The sequence below is a fragment of the Marmota marmota genome, unplaced genomic scaffold, assembly GCF_001458135.2.
Source record: "Marmota marmota marmota unplaced genomic scaffold, marMar, whole genome shotgun sequence".
NCBI classification, from domain to species: domain Eukaryota; kingdom Metazoa; phylum Chordata; class Mammalia; order Rodentia; family Sciuridae; genus Marmota; species Marmota marmota.
Window position 1 is genome coordinate 17,134,488 of NW_026000222.1, and position 18,368 is coordinate 17,152,855.

Below are 18,368 nucleotides of genomic sequence, written 5' to 3' on the forward strand. Positions count from 1 at the left end.
GTGGGCGGAGCCAGCATGACCTTGGTCACTCTCCCGCCGAGACAGTCTCGGGGGTGGGACTCGCCGTCTCTATGGAGACCGAGAAACAGGGGATAATACTGCGGAGCCGCCCGGGCTGCAGTCCCGCCAGGGAGCCGGCAGGGAGCGGAGCTGCGGAGCGCCTGGTTTCCCGCATCAGTCGGTCCATTCCTGTATCCTGACCATCTGAAGCGCTGCAGGAGCAGCCACGAGATAGAAGCCGGTAGGATCCCCGGACGCCGACCACCTTAATCAGTATCCTGCACATAGAGGGGTGGGTGGGAGCGACCTGGAAGGAGTCCCAAACCCGGATGATATAGAGCCCAGTAAACCAGCTGAGCTGCCCTACCCAGGCCCCAAGCGTTCCACCCGCCAGTCCCAACCTCCTTGCTAGGCTGATTGATGACTCCAGCTGTCCCAGCAGGAGCGGAGCGGATGGTGGCCTCAATTCAGGGGCGTGGCTACTCCATCCATGGCCTGCAGACCCCTCTGGACGCTGCCTGTGACTGTGCTCCACAGCCCTGAGATCACCCAAAATGCATTTTCCCACAGACAGGAGCGAGCACTGTATGCAGGCTCCTCCCAGTTCTTTAGGACAAGCATTATATGGCACCCAAACTCTCTTGGACATTACCCTTGGTAAAACAAATGCAGAGCTGTAGGCCCCTTCTGGGAGATGGTACCCAGGGAGAGGGAGGGGGAGTGCAGCGCTGACTGGGGATGTCTTCCCAGAGGTTCCCAGAGGTGTAGGATCTCTGGGTGCTCACAGTGCCAGAGACTGCAATTTAGAGATGGTGGGGGTCACCAGGAAGCAGTGGTCAGTGTCAAGGCTAGTGGTGGTGGAAGACAAGGGAGCTGGGCAGAAACCCAGGCGGTGATCACCTTTTGTATAAGAGGCAGAGAGTTAAAGATGGTAGCCAAGACTGAGAGTGTGGTCAGGGGGTGGTCTCAACATAGTGCCTGGAAATCTGGAAATTCTAATGTGTGAGATGGACACTGGTGGGTTTCAGTTCAGTACTTTGGATGTGTGAACAAAGTGGGGTGCCAAGGGTGTGGTCAGGGGGCCTTGATAAGAATTGTGGGTATGTGAGGGGTTGGGTTGCTGAGTCTTTGGTTAGGGAGGTCTCAGGGCTGCAGGGTGTGTGTGGGGATGCTGCATGTGCAGTACAGGTATGGTCAGGGAGGCTTCAGTTCAGGGCTGTGTTCAGTGAAGGGAGTTTCAGTGCAAGGCTGAGGGTGTGGCCAGGGGATTAGAGTGGAGGGCTATGGGTGTGAAGGGCAGATAAGGGTATTTCTAGGGGGGTCTCAGTGCAGGTCTAGCATATGTAGGGGGGATGAAAGCTGGGGGAAGGGTCAGGTCTCAATTCCAGGGCAGTGGGTGTGGCTGGAAGAGGCCGCAATGCAGAGCTGTGGGTGTGGTCAGGGGTATAAGACCTAGGGTGTGGAGGGCCAGTGGAGTGCATATGGGCTGTGGGAATATGGACTGATGTGGTTGTTCAAGGGTGTGGCAAGGAGACCTCAATGGAGGGCTGAGGTATAGTAAGGGACATGTGCTTCAGTGGAGGGTCACAGTACAAGGCCATGGTCCTACTTGCCAGCATGCTTATTTCTTCTAGTTATTCTACAATCCCACTTAAACTGGTCCCCGATCTCATGCTTCTCCTAAATTCCACAGACTGGGAGGTTTCAGCCCTAGTGGGTGGCATGGGGCCAGGAAGCCATGGTTGTGCCCTAGGCGCAGGGAGTGCTGGCGTGCCCCACCCGTGGGCCTCAGCTCCCCAGCCCAGCCCGGCCCAGCCCAGCCCAGCCCAGCCCAGCCGAGCACTGGGAGCTTCTCCCTGAGCTGCCCTGACACCATCCTGCCCTTAGCAACATTCTCCAAGCAGCACCACCCTCCCTTAGCAACTGTCTCCAGGCTTCACAAACTGTGGCCAGGCCAGCCCCAAGCTCCCATTCCCCTCATGTTTTTGTTTAACAGCAAATAGTAACAAGGCTCCGGCTGGGCCAGCTGCACCCCTGCCTACGGCATGTATGTTCTGGCTCCCTTCTCAGGCCTGGGCTGGGTCTTACTAGGTCTTCATGACCCTTACAGAGATATTGTCATTACTAAATACCTGCCCAACCAGTAGCCTGTCCTGTCCCTGACCCACCTTGGCATGGAGCTTCCTGGGAGAGGGGCCCTGCTCTGCCATTCTCACTTCCACCCGGGCAGGCCTTGTGCCAGGGCCAGACAGAGCCATGGCCCCAGCTGCTATCCTCACAGTCTTTCTGGACAGTACCACTCTGTTCCCAGCTTGTTGTGGGCATCATGATTTCATCTTCTAAGCTCAGAGCCAGGACTGGCACTAAAGGACAGGACCTTTCTTCTTAGGGCTCTTCCTCTGGGCTCTGCCCTCTGGGCTCCAGGCAGACACTGAGTACTGGTCCCTCTCCCCAGTCCCAACTCAGGGTCTGTGGCAGAAGTGGTGCCAATTCAGACCTTGAGGGTTTTTTGACTCAGAGGCAGTGATATCCTGGGTCTTGGGAGGGGGAGGGGCAACATGGCTGGGAGGTGATTGAGGTGGGTCCCCACAGGGTGGCATGGCAGCAAGCACAGATGTAGCTGGGCTGGAGGAGAGCTTCCGCAAGTTCGCCATCCATGGTGACCCCAAGGCCAGCGGGCAAGAGATGAATGGCAAGAACTGGGCCAAGCTGTGCAAGGACTGCAAGGTGGCTGATGGAAAGGCCGTGACAGGGACTGACGTCGACATCGTCTTCTCCAAAGTCAAGTGAGCCCTCTGCAGCCCCTGCTTCTTCTGTTCCCAGAAGGTGGAGAATTGGGGGCTGGAACCAGGGAGGACATTGAGAAGGGGAAAACTAATGGTGCGTATGTGCATGACAGGGGAAAGTCTGCTCGGGTTATCAACTATGAGGAATTCAAAAAGGCCTTGGAAGAGCTGGCAACCAAGCGGTTCAAGGGGAAGAGCAAGGAGGAGGCTTTCGATGCCATCTGCCAGTTGGTGGCAGGCAAGGAACCAGCCAACTTGGGTGTCACTGTAAGTGCTCTGCTGGTCTCTGGAGGCCACTGAGGGAGATGGGGGACTCTTGGCTGGGGGTGGGAAGGGAGAAGCCTCTTTCACTAGGGCATGGCTGCGCATGGCTGACTTCTGCCTGCCTGGAAATTTTGTTCAAACAGAAAGCAAAAACAGGGGGTGCTGTGGACCGGCTGACGGATACCAGCAAGTACACAGGCTCCCACAAAGAGCGCTTCGATGAGAGTGGCAAGGGCAAGGGCATTGCTGGACGGCAAGACATCCTGGATGACAGTGGCTATGTGAGTGCCTACAAGAATGCAGGCACCTATGATGCCAAGGTGAAGAAGTGAGGCCAGGGGAGGCGCCCACTGCACCTGCCCCTGCCAGAGGCTCAGGCCTGGGCATAAGGGGCACATGGAGCAAAGAAGCCCGGTCCCTTTCCTGCTGGACCTGCCACCCAGAGCTTCCTGCCCAGCCCCATGAGGCCAGCCTACCAGCCCTCTGACCCAGACTACTCTGTGTCCCTCTTCCTCCTCCTCTTGCCTCTCCAACTTCTAAGGAATCCTGTGCCTATAGCCTCACCACCCCAACCTGGTCCTAGGCATGGCTGACTTCTGCCTGCTTGCCTCATATTTAAGCTGCTGCTCTGGCCAAGTGCCTAATTCTTACCCAGACCTCAATAAAGACACTTTTTGTACCAATTGGCCTGGTTGGGTACATGATGACATTCACACCCAAGTACTGCCCTCAGTATCATCATTCTGCTGCATACACATCCTATGGGGCCTCCCTCCATTCACTGGCAGCCTACCCAGAAAGAGAGAGACACAGGAGTCCCCTTCCAAAGAGCCAGACTATCAGAGATGTCCCTCAGGGAAATGCAAAGCCTTTTAACTGGGCCCTGACCCTGAGTCCTGACCTCAAAGCTTGCCTCCCTGCAGTTGCCTAGTATGCAGACTTGGCCCCTCTCCACTTGCACAGCCTGAGGAGGGATGAGATAGCAGACTTGGCCTAGGCCAAGTCTTGGCAGAAACCCTGGGACCAGGCCTCGGCTCTAAGCCTACCAACTGGGGGCTACCAAGGCAAATTATTTGGGGATCCATATGAAAATCTCAGATAATCCAGAGCCAGGAGGAACCTTAGAGAGTACATAATTTTTTTTTTTTTTTAAATATTTATTTATTTATTTATTTATTTATTTAGTTCTCGACAGACACAACATCTTTTGTTGGTATGTGGTGCTGAGGATCGAACCCGGGCCACACGCATGCCAGGCGAGCGCACTACCGCTTGAGCCACATCCCCAGCCCCGAGAGTACATAATTTAACTTCCTCATTTTATAGCCAGGAAAACTGAGGCCCAGAGAAGGAAAGTGTTTCTGCAGATGAGGCCCAACCATGCCTTTTGCCTCATGCCTTTCAACACATCAGGCCCCAATACTGATTTTTAAAAGTAGGGCTGAATGGCTAGTAACAGAGCCTGGCTCTGTGGCAGAGGTAGGAGGTAGAGAGAGGATGTCCCACAGTGAAGGGGCCTTTTCTTGTTGATTCCCTCCCATGTATTCACCATTCTGGCCGAATGGGTAGGGCCTCTGGTTCTGAGGGCTCTTGGATGTTTCCAGATCATGAAGTTCTGGGTGTTGGGCCAGAACTATTCCTAAGCCCACGGCTTTGGCACCAACTCTCTTCTTTTCGGCTGTGACAAGAGGACTGATGGTACCTAGGGCCTACCTAGGAGAGGGCAGATCCCAAGGGTTCTAGAAAAGGCTTGAAATGCACATGTTCATGAGCACATGCCCTATTTCTGGTACAATGAAAACGGTGCAATTATTTATTCCCTCATCCCACAGTTTGTTCCTGCTTTAGGTGGCACTGAAATCCCTAAAGCCCAACTACTTGGGGATGGGGTGTAGAGAAATAGTGTGTCTCAGACAGAGAAGCTGGAGTTCAAGTGGGAAGCTGAGGGCACGAATTGACACCTGACCTCTGCAGAGCCTTGTCTCCCAGCCAGCAGTAAGCAGCAGGCTCCTTCTCACTGGGCTGTCCACCTTCCCTCCCTCTACCTTTCCCGCCGGCAAGCAGTAGAGGAGTGATCCCTTCTAGCCTTGGGAAATCTGAATTGGAAGTTTTACCACAGTGAGCGTAACAACAGGGAACCCAACCCCTTCTGGCTTTAACTTACCAAAATACTCTCATAGCAACCTGAATTTACCTGTATTCAAACTGAGTCACCCTCCCAGCTACTTGAACCAGCCCGTATGGAGGGGAGAAGCAACCTGTCCATTACTATGACTGGCTTGGAGGAACCCAGAGAGAACTGGCTGAGCCCCCAAACTCTACCTTGGAGTAAAGCCCTTGTGCTTCTTGAAAAGCTTCATGGAGCCTGGGAGAGATCAAGGCCACTCAGGGCCAGGAAGATCCTTAAAAACCAAATGGGGCTCACAGAATCTGGTGCAGGGCAGCCATTGGTGAACAATACCACTGCTGCCCTGGCATTGTGTTCTTCCCCCTCATAGCCTCCTTATGGTGGAAAGCCTTGGGTACCCTTACTAGCAAGGCTAGGCATACAAGGAAGGGAGGGGAGGTTCTATAGGATGGAGAGTTAAAATCTTTCTGAGCTGGGCTTTGTGGCACATGCTTGTAATCCTAGAGATTCAGAAGGCTGAGGCAGGAGGATTGCAAGTTTGAGACCAGCCTTGGCAATTTAGTGAGACCCCGCCTCAACATAAAAGTTAGAAAGGGCTGGGGACACATCTCAATGGTAGAAGCACCACTGAGTTCAATCCCCAGTATTGCAAATTAAAAAAAAAATAATGCTTCTGTATAGCTAGGGGTAGTGTAGGCCTGTTGGGGTGGCTGTGCCTCTCTCCAGAGGACTTGGGTGGTAAACTCTTGTTTTTCACTCTCTTCATGCCTCATGCCTTTACATCAGGCCCCAATACTGATTTTTAAAAGCAGGGCTGAATGTTGGCTTCAGTTAGCCCCACAGGGCAACAATTCCTTGGCCCTTCTCTTGACAGCCCAGTCTTTACCCCTGCCCTCAGGACTGTACCACACAGGGAAAATCAGAACCAGAAATAAATTCCCCAGGAGCAGTCAGCAGCCAGAAGAGGTGCCAGCTTGTGTCAGAGCCAGCTACTTTCTGTGACAAAGGGTAATGATGTAGAAGGTGATTTAGTTTGGATTAGGCTCTTTGCTTCTCTTTAGAGGTGCCCTGAGTAGATTCTGAGTCTGCCATTATCAGATGCTCATCCAGATGCAGGAAAGCCCGGGGCAGTAGAAAGAAGTGTATTATTTCTCCTCTAAGGGTCTGACTAGCAGGTTGGCCTATGCCTGGCCTAAGTCCCTGAAATGTGACAACACAGGGCTGTGAAGTCAATAGACAATGCTCTCCTTCCTGGGCAAGGCTTAGGCTCTTTTTTTTTTTTTTAATATTTATTCTTTTTTAGTTTTCGGCGGACACAACATCTTTGTTTGTATGTGGTGCTGAGGATCGAACCCGGGCCGCACGCATGCCAGGCGAGCACGCTACTGCTTGAGCCACATCCCCAGCCCCAGCTTAGGCTCTTTGATAGTTTCTCAATGGGACAAGGACAGGCCCAGAAAAGTGGCAGGGTGGGGAAAAGAGGCTCTTTTGTCATTTCCACAGAGCACAAACTCACACTAGTTCCCTTGGAGCACACAGGTCAAAGATATGTACAGCTCCTCTGTACAGCTGCCTCTTGGGAAGCCATGTACAATCTGGAGATCTGTAGATTTTATTTACAACTAGGAAATGTGGGATCTTCATGTCTCATTAGTATGGCAATAAGCCTCCTTCCCTGCACAGCACCAGAGTCCAAGCACAAAAGATTATCTAATCCTTCCACCCACCTCTTTCTCTGATGTGGCCCTGAAGGTGAAGAGAAGTATAACATGGCATTAAGTTGACAGTCATTCACCCTATACCCTCTCTGAAAACATAAGCTACTTGGGAGAAGTCTGAAGCAGAAATATAACTTGAACCATTTTCCCCATTGAGGTGTTAAATGCCTAATGGATCAGAATTAAAGAAATACAGTATACTTGTATGTGAAATGGACACTGAGCCCACGCTGGCACACTCAGAAGCTGTGTCTCTGTTATCTAGTTCCTCTGGGGTTCTTCCTTGTGCCACATCATTGCCAATCCATTCTTCTCACAGGGAAAGCCTCACTCAAGCCCCTACTCCTGGGCCTCTCTAATCTAAAATCTTCCAGGAGCCACATGACCTCACTCCTGCTACCTTCTTCTTACCCCTTTCCTTCAAGGCCTGTGTATGTATTACTTCTCTGCAGCTTCTCTCATTGCTTTTGCTCTTGGCCTATGCTTTGCCTAGTCTAGTAACTTCTTACTTATTCCCAGGTACCTCTTACTTATTCTGAGGTCTCAGTTGAATGTCCTCTGGGGACATATTCCTAACATTACATTTCCTAGGCTATGACTCATTGCCACTCTTACACTCTCATGGAATCATGTCCCACCTCGGACCCTGCCCCAGAATCCCTCTGAGTGCTCCAGACTCTGCACTCCTGAGGCGCTGCATCCCTTCATTCTGCTCCCCTCCTACTCTTCTGTCAGCTCCCACTCACACACTAATCCTGGCCGTGGCCTTCCCCATGCTGGGATTCCTTACTCTCTTTCTCTGGGGCATCTTTCTCTTCAGGGTTTTTTTTTTTTAATTTTTTTTTTGAGAGAGAGAGTTTTAATATTTATTTTTTAGTTTTTTCGGCAGACACAGCACCTTTGTTTGTATGTGGTGCTGTGGATCGAACCCAGGCCGCACGCATGTCAGGCGAGCGCGCGAGCCACATCCCCAGCCCTCTTCAGGGTTTTTGTATAGACCTGTTTGGTCCTAATTCAAAGCTTCAAGTTCCAGAATTGTTTCAAGTTAATTTAAAATACATAACTTTGACTATGCATTACCAAAAAGATAATACCTTAATGCTGTCCCCAGACCAGCATGAGTTTGTGCTTTATTCCTGATTAAACAAATCATGGGCTACTCCAGGGCCAACAAACTCCAAATGTGTTTGGTGAATCCATAAATATAGAGTCTCTAAAATTTCTTTTAGCACAAAATATATTTGATGGATGTTCTTTTATGACTTTCTACTACACAATATCAAATGACACTGGGGGAAGTGTCCAGTGTTTTTTCCTTTTTGACATTTTCAGTCAAATGCCTCTGTGTGACATGATGCAATTTCTGTGGGCAGAAGGAAAAAAAATGATTCAAGGGGAGGACATAGAGAAATAAAAAGAAGGGACAATACAATGTAATCAGAATAAGCTTTTTTTTTTTTTTTAATATTTTGCTGGTGGCAAAGACATTGCAAGCCCTCCATCGATATGTGAGAGTAGACAGTGAAGGTGTTCAGTGCTAGCTCCACAAATTAGGATCTGGGACAGTTTCTGAGATGCTTTGTGTTAGATACTGACCCGTGTCATGTGCCACTGGTGAGGAAGAAGACAATGTGCTTTTCCCAAAGGGCGATGATGTCCCCAGATGATGACTTTTTTCAGAAGGCAGGAGTGCTTTCCCGGAATAACCTTTTTGCTCTTTATTCAGCTGTTGCAGCAGATACTCATTAGTTACCACCAGGGATCTGAGACCCAGAGGGGGAAAGACAGTCATGAAATCACAAAAGCAAAGTAGATGCCATTTGGGTCTGAAATGTGTGCTAAAGATAAATGTAAAATGAAGTATCATCTTTCAACAGAATCGTCAAATTTGTAAGTGGGTTATTTTAAAAGCAAATGTACAGTTTCTTCATTACAATTCTGATTGTGTTCCAGACTGATTAAAGCAATAATATATTTCACATTTTATAGAGTGTCTGTTATACTGTTTTCAAAACAACTTTCCTGATGAGGTAAGTAGGACACTGGCTCCTGATCAGGCCTCAATTTCTACGCACTCTCCAAATCGTAACTTCTTTTTCTATTCTGTCCTGCCTCTGCAACCAACAATGATGCCATCCTGTATTTCTGAACCCTGTATTATCAAGTAATGTTGAAAGTCATCCACACACTGGCAAAGAAAAAAAAAGGTATATACACAAAGCTGTTCATTATAGTACTATTTTGTTTGTTTTTATTTTTGGTGCTGGGAGTTGAACACAGGGCCTCAAATAACTAAGTACACATTCCACCACTGATCCATACCTCCAGCCCCGATGGTACTATTTTTTAACAGCCAAACATGGCTAACCAAAATATCCACAGACATTACTAGATGACAGTCAAATAAACTACAACCACACACTAGAGTACTATGCAGCTATACAAAGGAATGAAAACGAGCTCCATAGACTAATGTGAACTTATTTCTAAGATAAAAATGTTAAAGCAATATTATGCTTCTTTTTATATAATTAAGGGGGAATACAAATGCTACCATCCACAATAAAATGCCAGTGGGAGGAAAGGAAAGGATAGAGGAGACAGAAAAAAGTGTCTAGATTTTTCTGAATTTATATTATTTTATATTTGATTTTTGGGGCCACATAGAAATATTTTACATAATTATGCAAATAAGATTAAGTAAAAAAAATCCCTAAGAATCAAAACCAAAATGAAATAAGTGAACTTGTACACTGAGTTAATGGGACCAATACACAGAAAAATTGTTTCAAGTTAATTTAAAATACACTATTTTGACTATACATACCCAAATGAGATACCCTATGCTCTCAAAATGTAGTTCCCAGATCAGCAGCAACAGTATCACCTGAAAACTTACTGGAAATGCATATTCTTGGTTTCCAACCCACATATAAATGCATATAATGAAAAAAATCCACCCAGAAGTGGGGGGTTAATCCTCTGGATATGAAGTTATTTCAACAAAAGAGTGATAAAGCTTGGAGCTGAAGATTTGGGAGTGGGGTGCTTGTATTTAAATGTCATTCAAAGTCCTAGTAGAGGTAGACTGGTAAATAAAGACTTCAAGGGCTTCCCTAGAGCTGCCAAGGCAGTGGCCTTGAGGTCTTCTCAGGTGTTTCTTGGTCTGCATCCAAGGGTACTCTTCTGTGAAGATGCTGACTCTTTTGAGTGCTTCTGAAGAAGACACATACTTTGGATTCTTTCCCTATCACTCTCTACTGAGTGCTCTTGATGCATCTTTTGTGACCAATAGCAGGAAGGCATTTTCCAGAGGAGCCAGATGACTGATTTTAGGGGGTATAGTGAAGAAAGTTAGCTGACCCCAAAGAAGTTAACCCTGTTAAAACCAGTAAGAAATTAATTATTGGGATGCTGCAACCTACCAATGTCAGCAAAGATCTTTAGTCCCTGGTGTATAAGAACAGCACCAAAAGCAGTACTTTGATCCCTGAGCTAACTGGCCAGGAACAAGAAGTTTACACAAACACTAGAGTTAATTTGTAAATTTCATAGATATTATCATTAAAAACAAAGCAAAGGAGATAAAGAGAAGTAAACATCTGCTTCCAGAAACCACTAGACAGAAACTCGCCTACCTCTGACTTTCATGAAGAAGGGCAACGGTCTCCTCCAGCTTTTTCAGTTGGGCAAGCTCCTGGTTCAAGCAAGCCACTTGCATAGTCAACTGTTGGTTTTTGCGCACAAGATCATCTACAAAGAGTACCGTAGCCGGGTGAGCAGGATTCCAAGCTACTTACCTTTGATAAGAGTTTACATATTCAAATGGTCATTTTGACAATTGAGTGCCCCATGGCACTCACCTCCATATTCCATTCACACAGGAGTTATGGTGTGAAGAACATGGAGTTTAGCAACAGATCTGAATTAACATTTAACTACTTAATTTTGAACATGTTAATTCATCTTTCTGAGCTTCACTAGAGGAAATAACCCTGCCCTACAGCACCACTTTAAGGATTCAGTGAGACACCTGTCCTCACTTCACCTAAGCAGTCAATAAGTATTATATTCTCCATTTGTATGACCTCTACTCCACATGTAATTTGTGAAAACATCTAGAACTGTCAGACACATAGTAATGATTCAATGAATGTTTGCAGAAATGGAATTGTAGCTGAGACACTCATCTCTACCTCCCTAAATTGTATGACTGCCTATAATAACGAAGTAGGCAAAAGCTCAGGAACTGAGGCCAGTTTCTAGAACAATACTTCTTAATGTTCATATGCTTGAGAATAAAAATAGATTCTGATTCAGTAGGTCTGAGAAGAGGCCCAATATATGGCATAATAAGCTGCCAGGTAATACAAATGTGGATCACAATTTGAGATAGGACAGTACTGGAAGGTAGAAAACAGGACTACAGCAACTGTGCTCATCACCAGAATTAGCCAAAATACTGAAACAGGCCCCCTAGCTGATTGAAAGTAAAGACCTGTGGACAAATACCTACTTACATTTTCAGAGTAGATAAATGGGGTTATGTTTCAATTATTCAGGCTTCTGAGTATCAGACTGTGCTGGGATTTAACAATGGAAATTCAGTGCTTCCAAATAAAGTTCTTCATGACAGTCTGAATGGCTCTAATTTGCTTAGGGAAGCTGAACTGGAGGTTTAAAGTGGAGGGCACACTTTATCTAAAATATTGGCCTAGCTGACAGTGGTGCATGCCTGTAATCCCAGCAATTTGGGAGGCTGGGGCAGGAGAATTGCAAATTGAAAACCAGAAATTTAGCAAAACCTTCTTGGGAAAAAAAAATTAAAAAGGCTGGGATAAAGCTCAGCACTGGAGTGCCCTGGGTTCAATCCCCAGTATCACACACACACACACACACACACACACACACACACCAAAAAAAGAAGAAAAAAAAAGTAAAACAAAAAAACTGGCTTAAAATATGCTAGTAATAAAGTAATATAATCAAGACTTAAATGGGATATTATTTTTCACGTGTAACAATACAAAGCTAAAAACATGCTCAGTGTTTGCAAAGATGGAATAAAAGAGCATTGGAGCACACTGCTGATGCACGTGTAAACTGAAAGCACCTTTTTTGGCAATATGTAATAAAAGTCTCAAGAAATGTCCACATCTTTTGACCCACTAATTTTACTTCTAGGAAAATATTTTTTTTTAATATCTTTATTTTGTTTATTCATTTTTATGTCATGCTGAGGATCGAACCCAGTGCCTCACATGTGTGAAGCAAGCGCTCTACCACTGAGCCACAACCCCAGCCCCTAGGAAAATATTGTAAGAAAATAAATGTACACAAAGATTTGTGTATATTATACATGAATAGCAGCATTAGTTATGAATGTATAAATATTAGGTCTCTTAACTCCATCAGAAGGGAAGAAAGATGATTGCGAAGAAACATTTTCATTCTAGGATTACTTCTTCCACTTTAGTTCTTTCTTCTGAATGTTTGGAAACACTTCAGAATTACTTATATTCTCTGTATATTATTTATATAACTATTATTATAAGTAATGGCAGCTATATTTATAACAACAACAAACATCGGAAACAACTATACAAAGGATTAGGTAGATAAATACAGTATATTCATGTGATACCATAGGAACTACCTATGCCATTAAATTAGTAACATTAGTGTATAAAAACCAGGTCTGTGATTTCTTGGGGTAGAGAATGTGGGAAACTGTACAAGGGGCATGAGGGAACTTTCTGTGATATGTTCTGTGATATGAGTAGGATCAAACTTAAAATGTGTGCATTTTGTTGGGCACAGTGGTGCATGCCTATAATCCCAGTGACTCAGGAGGCTGACATAGTAGGACTGAAAGTTTGAGGCCAGTCATGGCAAGTTAGGGAACCTCCCTCTCAGTAGTTTATCAAGATCTTGTCTTAAAAGAAAAAAAATAAAAAGGGATGGGGATGTAGCTTAGTGGTAAAGAGCCCCTGGGTTCAATACCTAGTTTAAAAAAATGTGTGTTTTGTTGGATGTAAATTAACAAAAAAACTTTTTGCAGTGTTGGGGGTTGAACCTAGGGCCTTGTACATGCCAGTGCTCTATCACTAAACCACACCCTGTAAATTATTCTTTAAGATATCAGAACACAATTTAAAGTTCCTAATTAAACATACACATGTATAGAGGTAAATTAACAAAACACCAGTGATAATTATTGCTAGGTCACAGGGTTATACTCTCCTTGTATTTTCCAAACTTTCTGTAGAAAACACATTATACTTCTATAATCACAAAAGCAAGTAGCATTGTCAAAAATAACAGCAATAATAACATTTGTGCATGCTTTGCACTGACGAAGAGCTTTATCTGGTAGCCCAAGCCCCTTGCAATACACCTCTCTGAATCAGGATGTTTCCACTAACTCCCAAGAAAAGCAATGACCAAGTAAGTCAAAGGCAGCCACATGAACTTTGGCTGGTGAAGCTTATTAAATGGGTCATCTATAGCAGTTGGCTTGAGAAGTCCCACACATGACTTACCATAAGTATGAGACTGGTGTCCACTCACAATTGAAGTGGCAGCACCTTCCTCCAACTGCTGAATTTTTTCTGTTAGAATGAGGTTTTCCTCTAGCACTCTGACCAGTTTTTGCTTCAAACTTTCCTTTTGATCAGAAAACAGAATATCAACATATTAAGAATCTGATATCCTGAGTAGTGATTTTAGAGGATTGAAAGAATCTTTTCCTTTAGTGATAAAATGAATGAAGGTCAGCATCTGTATGACTTTATCACTAATTTAATTCATTGGCAAACATAGCTAATGTGCAGCAAACAAATCAATCACATGGAGTCCTGATCTTTCCTATGATTTACCCACCACTCTTGCTAAACAAGTGATCATTTTGACAAGTGGCTAGCATTCTGAGTCATCTAAAGTTTCTAGAACTGAACTTGGTGCCTGAAAATCCTCTAATGTTAAGAATAGAGATAAAGGCTTGGGGATGTGAGTTTCTTCTTCCTCTCCCAGAGTCAGCAACCTGATGCTCTAGCATGAACCCTGGTTCTATGCTCTCAGCTCTATCAGAAGGGAGGAAAGACAGAGACATTTGCCTTCCTTCATTTTGCTCAAGCCATAAACTTTAAGATCATGATCCTAAATATTTTCACTCTAGGGTTTTTGTTCACTCCCCCTTCCCATTTCAAGTATTTCTTCAAAATTTTTTTATTAGGGCCAGGATGAGAAAGTCATTCTTGGAGAACTTTCAAGTTGTCCCTATGGAAAGATTTGTGTTTCTGATTTGTCATCCAGCCTGACTTTTCTATATTGGCTGCACAGTGTTTAGGTGTTCCTAATGATGATAATCTTTGGGTCTTAGAGCCATTCTAATCCTGCTGCTCAATTCTTTTTTAGTTAAGGAAGAGGAGGTAGAAATACAAGAGAGCCATACCATATCATTAGGGACGAGTAGCCCAGCCTCCTTCAGTTCATTGTCCCTCCTGCGGAAGGCTTTTGAGGATGGGTCTTCAGGATGTGAGCGACACCACTGTTGAGGAGGGGGAGCTGGGACTACCAAAGACAGAAGCAGATCTCGAGCAGGACCTGCAAAAATTCAGGTTGGGTACATGGGCCAATCTTAAAGGCTAAAGCACAGAATTTCTAGTCATAACCCCCAGCTTTGTAATGTAACTATCTCCTTTTTACAATAATTTGGTTAAGTAGTTGTAAGAGGTGTTTTGTGAAGGCTAAAATATTAAATCCCATGTCCTCTGTGGAGGAACAGCAACAACCCTTCCTTCCTGAGTGCACTACTCTCAAGTCAGTGATTCATGGCTCCAGGGCATGATTTCCTACCATATGAGAACAATGGGTCAACTTGGGAAGGAAAATGATTGGGCTAGGGTTTCTTCTCCCAAGTGTCCCTTTAGGAAAAAAAAAAAAAATTCAGTGCTGGGGATTGAACCTAGGGTCTCATGTAAACTAGGCAAACACTCTGCCACTGAGTTACATCCCAGCCCTTAGAAATTTAAGAAAAAAAAGTTTTTCCAACCTAAACAAATTTCAAGTTTCTAGTTTTCACTTCAACTTTTATTAACACCCAAATTTCCTTGAATTCTTCTTTCATTAAACAACAAATGCATGAAGTCAAAATTTGCAAAACTGCTTTCCCCCTGTTTCTTAAAAAGAATCCCTCAGAAGGATCCAGGTCATTTACTCATTCAAGTTTTTCAAACCATAAAATTTAAACAGTCATCTCAGAATTCTGATGATCAAACCTAATTTCTGTTGAATTCATGACTGGCACTTTCCCAAGGATCATAAAATATTTTTGCAATTATTAGCATGACCATTCTCAATTTACATATCTGGTCATTCTATATATTACTAAAGCCTACATGTGTGAGCATGTGTGTGCACACACATACACACTCACACACAGACATCACAGGAGGAACAAAACAGTTGCTACAAAACAACTGGAAAGAGTGCTTGATTTTTAATATGTGGGGAAGACAAATGTAAGAAAAATGCATATTTGTTAACTATGGTATTTTTGAGATGTTTTATGTATAAGAACAATTTTCCTTGCAAATTAAGGGTCTAAGTGACTTAGCAGAACAGAGCAGAAGTAAGATGCAGTTCTCCTCCAGGAACTGCAAATGCACTAACTCACCGAGAAACTTCTTGTTGAGGAGGAGGGAGCCAGAGCCACTCCAGTGCTTATCCACAAGCTCCAGGAGCTGTCTGAGGACAGTGGCCACATGGGGGGTTCTGGCAGAGATCGGGGGACTGTGGTTTCCTGGCAAACCATGCAAACTGCCCAGGTCACTAGAGAGAGGCTCAAGAAAAAAAACACAAATCCCCCCAACCATTTGTCATTCTTACACAACATGGAAAGTAAGAATCCAGACATTTAAAGCACTAATATTTTTAAAAAGGGTAAAAAGTAAAAAGTAAAAAGAGATGGTTTCAACTTTCAGTGTGGATTGGAATAACATGTTATTTATGCCCAAGGCAAACACGTACAAAATTCAAGGATAATATCAAAGGTAAGAGTATTTTCTAACATAATTTTCTAAGTGGATTTTCAGAATATATTAATAATAAAAATGTGTTGCTTGACACCTACATCTATGATTTGATATATTATGTAATAGAAAAAGATTAAAATGTAGAATATTTTAAAAAGTAAAACTGGGAATAATTAATAAGAAATTATAACTCATAATGAGCTTCTACTTAATATATTAATGTATATATTTCTTAAAAAGAATCCCTCAGAAGGATCCAGGTCATTTACTCATTCAAGTTTAATGTATAATAAGCATAAATGTCCTATAACATTTTTAATGTTATATGTTATTGCTGGTTCCAGGTGTGATAGTGTACACCCATAATTCCAGAGACTAAGGAGGCAGGAGGACTGCAAGTTCAAGGCAAGCCTGGGCAATTTAGCAAGACCCTATCTCAAAATAAAAACTAAAAAAGGATAGGGATATAGCTCAGTGTGGTAGAGTGCCCCTGGGTTCAATACCCAGTACCATTAAAAAAAAAAGTTACACTGGGCATGGTGATACACACTTGTAATCCTGCTTGGGAAGCTGAAACAGGAGAATCTCAAGTTCAAAGCCAGCTTCAGCAATGACAAGGCACTAAGCAACACAGTGAGACCCTCTAAATAAAAGGTTCAAAATTGGGCTGGGGATGTGGCTCAGTAGTTGAGTTCAATCCCCAGTATCCCTCCCCCAAAGAAGTTACTGTTGGACCTAGTACTAAAGATATTTTTTATTCAGTAAGAGCTATATACACAACTTGTATAGATAGATCTGTATAGTAAAATTCACATTTTTTTTTGTGTGTGTGGTTCAGGGATTGAACTCAGGGGTGCTTGCCACTGAGCTATATTCTCAGTTTTTTTCAAATTTTATTTTGAAATGGGGTCTTGCTAGGTTGCTGAGGCTGGCCTTGAATTTAAGATGCTCCTGACTTAGTCTCCTGGGATTATAGGCAGGTGCCATTACACCTGGCCATAATTGTTTTTATTCATTGTGATCTGACATTTATGTAATTTATGTAATTGTGAATTTTACTGTACAAATCAACCAATCTTTTCTGTAGAGTCTCATGGGCTGTAATGAGACTGATATAATTAAAAACAGCCAAATTATTTCTCAATCTTTGATGTAAAAAATTATGAATGATTAATTAGTTAATGAAACAACACTAAAGACAGTGATATTTGTAGCTTAATTCACATGTGTTGCCTATGATGGTAGGGAAAGGCAATACAAATGGGATAAACATTTGTTCAACAGATCTGTACTGACCACTGATCATGTGTCTTGAGAGTACTGGACTAGTAACTCAATAAAGACTATGGATACATGAAGAGGTGAAAGATGGGGTCCTTTAAGAAGTTAACAACCTGATTGGGGAAAAAAGTCAAGAAAGTCTGTTCACACCACAGGGCTACTCTTTATAGGAACTTGTCAATAATGAATATTTACTGTCATTCGTTTTTGGTGGATTGTACTTTTGTGTGTACATCATGAAGCAACTTGGAAATATATATGCCTTTTAGCACTTTTATTTATGATAATCTGGGGAGATTTGGGGATAATTTTTATGAACTATGAGATAATTTTGTTACTTTTTATGTGTCATTTAATTTTCAACAAGTTATGCTTTATATACTTTATGGATTTTTAAAGTATTATCTACCTTAATTTTTACAATTTGTGCCTCTAAAGTCAGTTGGTCAAAAATAAATTTTCTAATTACAAAATCATGTATAGAACTGAGCAACATAAGATTGTTTTTTATATCTTTAAAATTTAATGCTCTTTTCTTTTTGGAAATTTTCTGACTTAACAGCTTATAAAAATGGAACAGCATATTTCTTTTGTATTTATATTCAGGGGATGGAGCTAAGACTCAATGGTAGGGCATTTGCCTGGTATGTGTAAGGCCCTGGATTTCATCCCCGGCACCTTAAAAAAAAAAGGTCTGGCTTTATATTTATATTCAAGCAGCAATTTGAAAACTTTGCATATTAAAAAATAAAAAACACCTAATGTCTGACAGGAAAGGGAGTTTGTAGTCCAGAAAAGTGCATTGAGATTTTTTTTAATATTTATTTTTTAGTTGTAGTTGGACACAATACCTTTATTTATTTATTTTTATGTGGTGCTGAGGATGGAACCCAGAGCCCCACACTTGCTAGAGGAGTGCTCTACCACTGAGCCACAATCCCAGCCCTGCATTGAGAGTTTAACAATGTAATATAAAGTAGAGGTGAATTTTTTTCCTAAAACTTCTTACTAATGTGGCATCCCAAATATCCTAAGTGATACTGTGCCTTTACCCTAAATACATTAACTCTCAGTGTTTTGTCTGATAAAATGGGCATTGGTGGCAGAGAATGGGGAAGGAGAGAGGAGAGAGAGAGAGAGAGAGAGAGAGAGAGAG

The 18,368-nt window shown here is 43.5% G+C and overlaps 2 protein-coding genes across 2 annotated transcripts in view; one reads left to right on the top strand and one right to left on the bottom strand.

The window, feature by feature from the left end:
• Positions 1-39: 39 nt before the first annotated feature.
• Tppp3 (tubulin polymerization promoting protein family member 3) lies at positions 40-3,733 on the top strand. Its single transcript, XM_015496214.2, has 4 exons — positions 40-241; positions 2,593-2,786; positions 2,900-3,053; positions 3,194-3,733. The coding sequence occupies exons 2-4, from the start codon at positions 2,599-2,601 to the stop codon at positions 3,380-3,382; spliced, it is 531 nt and encodes a 176-aa protein (XP_015351700.1). The 5' UTR covers positions 40-241; positions 2,593-2,598; the 3' UTR covers positions 3,383-3,733.
• Positions 3,734-8,256: 4,523 nt separating this feature from the next.
• Lrrc36 (leucine rich repeat containing 36) overlaps positions 8,257-18,368 on the bottom strand; it is a 59,971-nt gene continuing 49,859 nt past the window's right edge. The window contains exons 10-14 of the mRNA XM_015496215.2: positions 15,574-15,739; positions 14,350-14,501; positions 13,439-13,562; positions 10,535-10,649; positions 8,257-8,659 (exon numbers count right to left, since the gene is read on the bottom strand). Of these exons, the coding sequence (XP_015351701.1) occupies positions 8,434-8,659; positions 10,535-10,649; positions 13,439-13,562; positions 14,350-14,501; positions 15,574-15,739 (783 nt within the window). The 3' untranslated portion in view covers positions 8,257-8,433. The remainder of the gene's footprint in view (positions 8,660-10,534; positions 10,650-13,438; positions 13,563-14,349; positions 14,502-15,573; positions 15,740-18,368) is intronic.

Excerpts from the sequence above, each read along its gene's own strand:
- Tppp3 (XM_015496214.2), top strand. The coding sequence starts at position 2,599 with ATGGCAGCAAGCACAGATGTAGCTGGGCTGGAGGAGAGCTTCCGCAAG. Across the intron at positions 2,787-2,899 it reads ATCGTCTTCTCCAAAGTCAA|GGGAAAGTCTGCTCGGGTTA; the intron begins GTGAGCCCTCTG and ends TGTGCATGACAG. Across the intron at positions 3,054-3,193 it reads CAGCCAACTTGGGTGTCACT|AAAGCAAAAACAGGGGGTGC; the intron begins GTAAGTGCTCTG and ends TTGTTCAAACAG.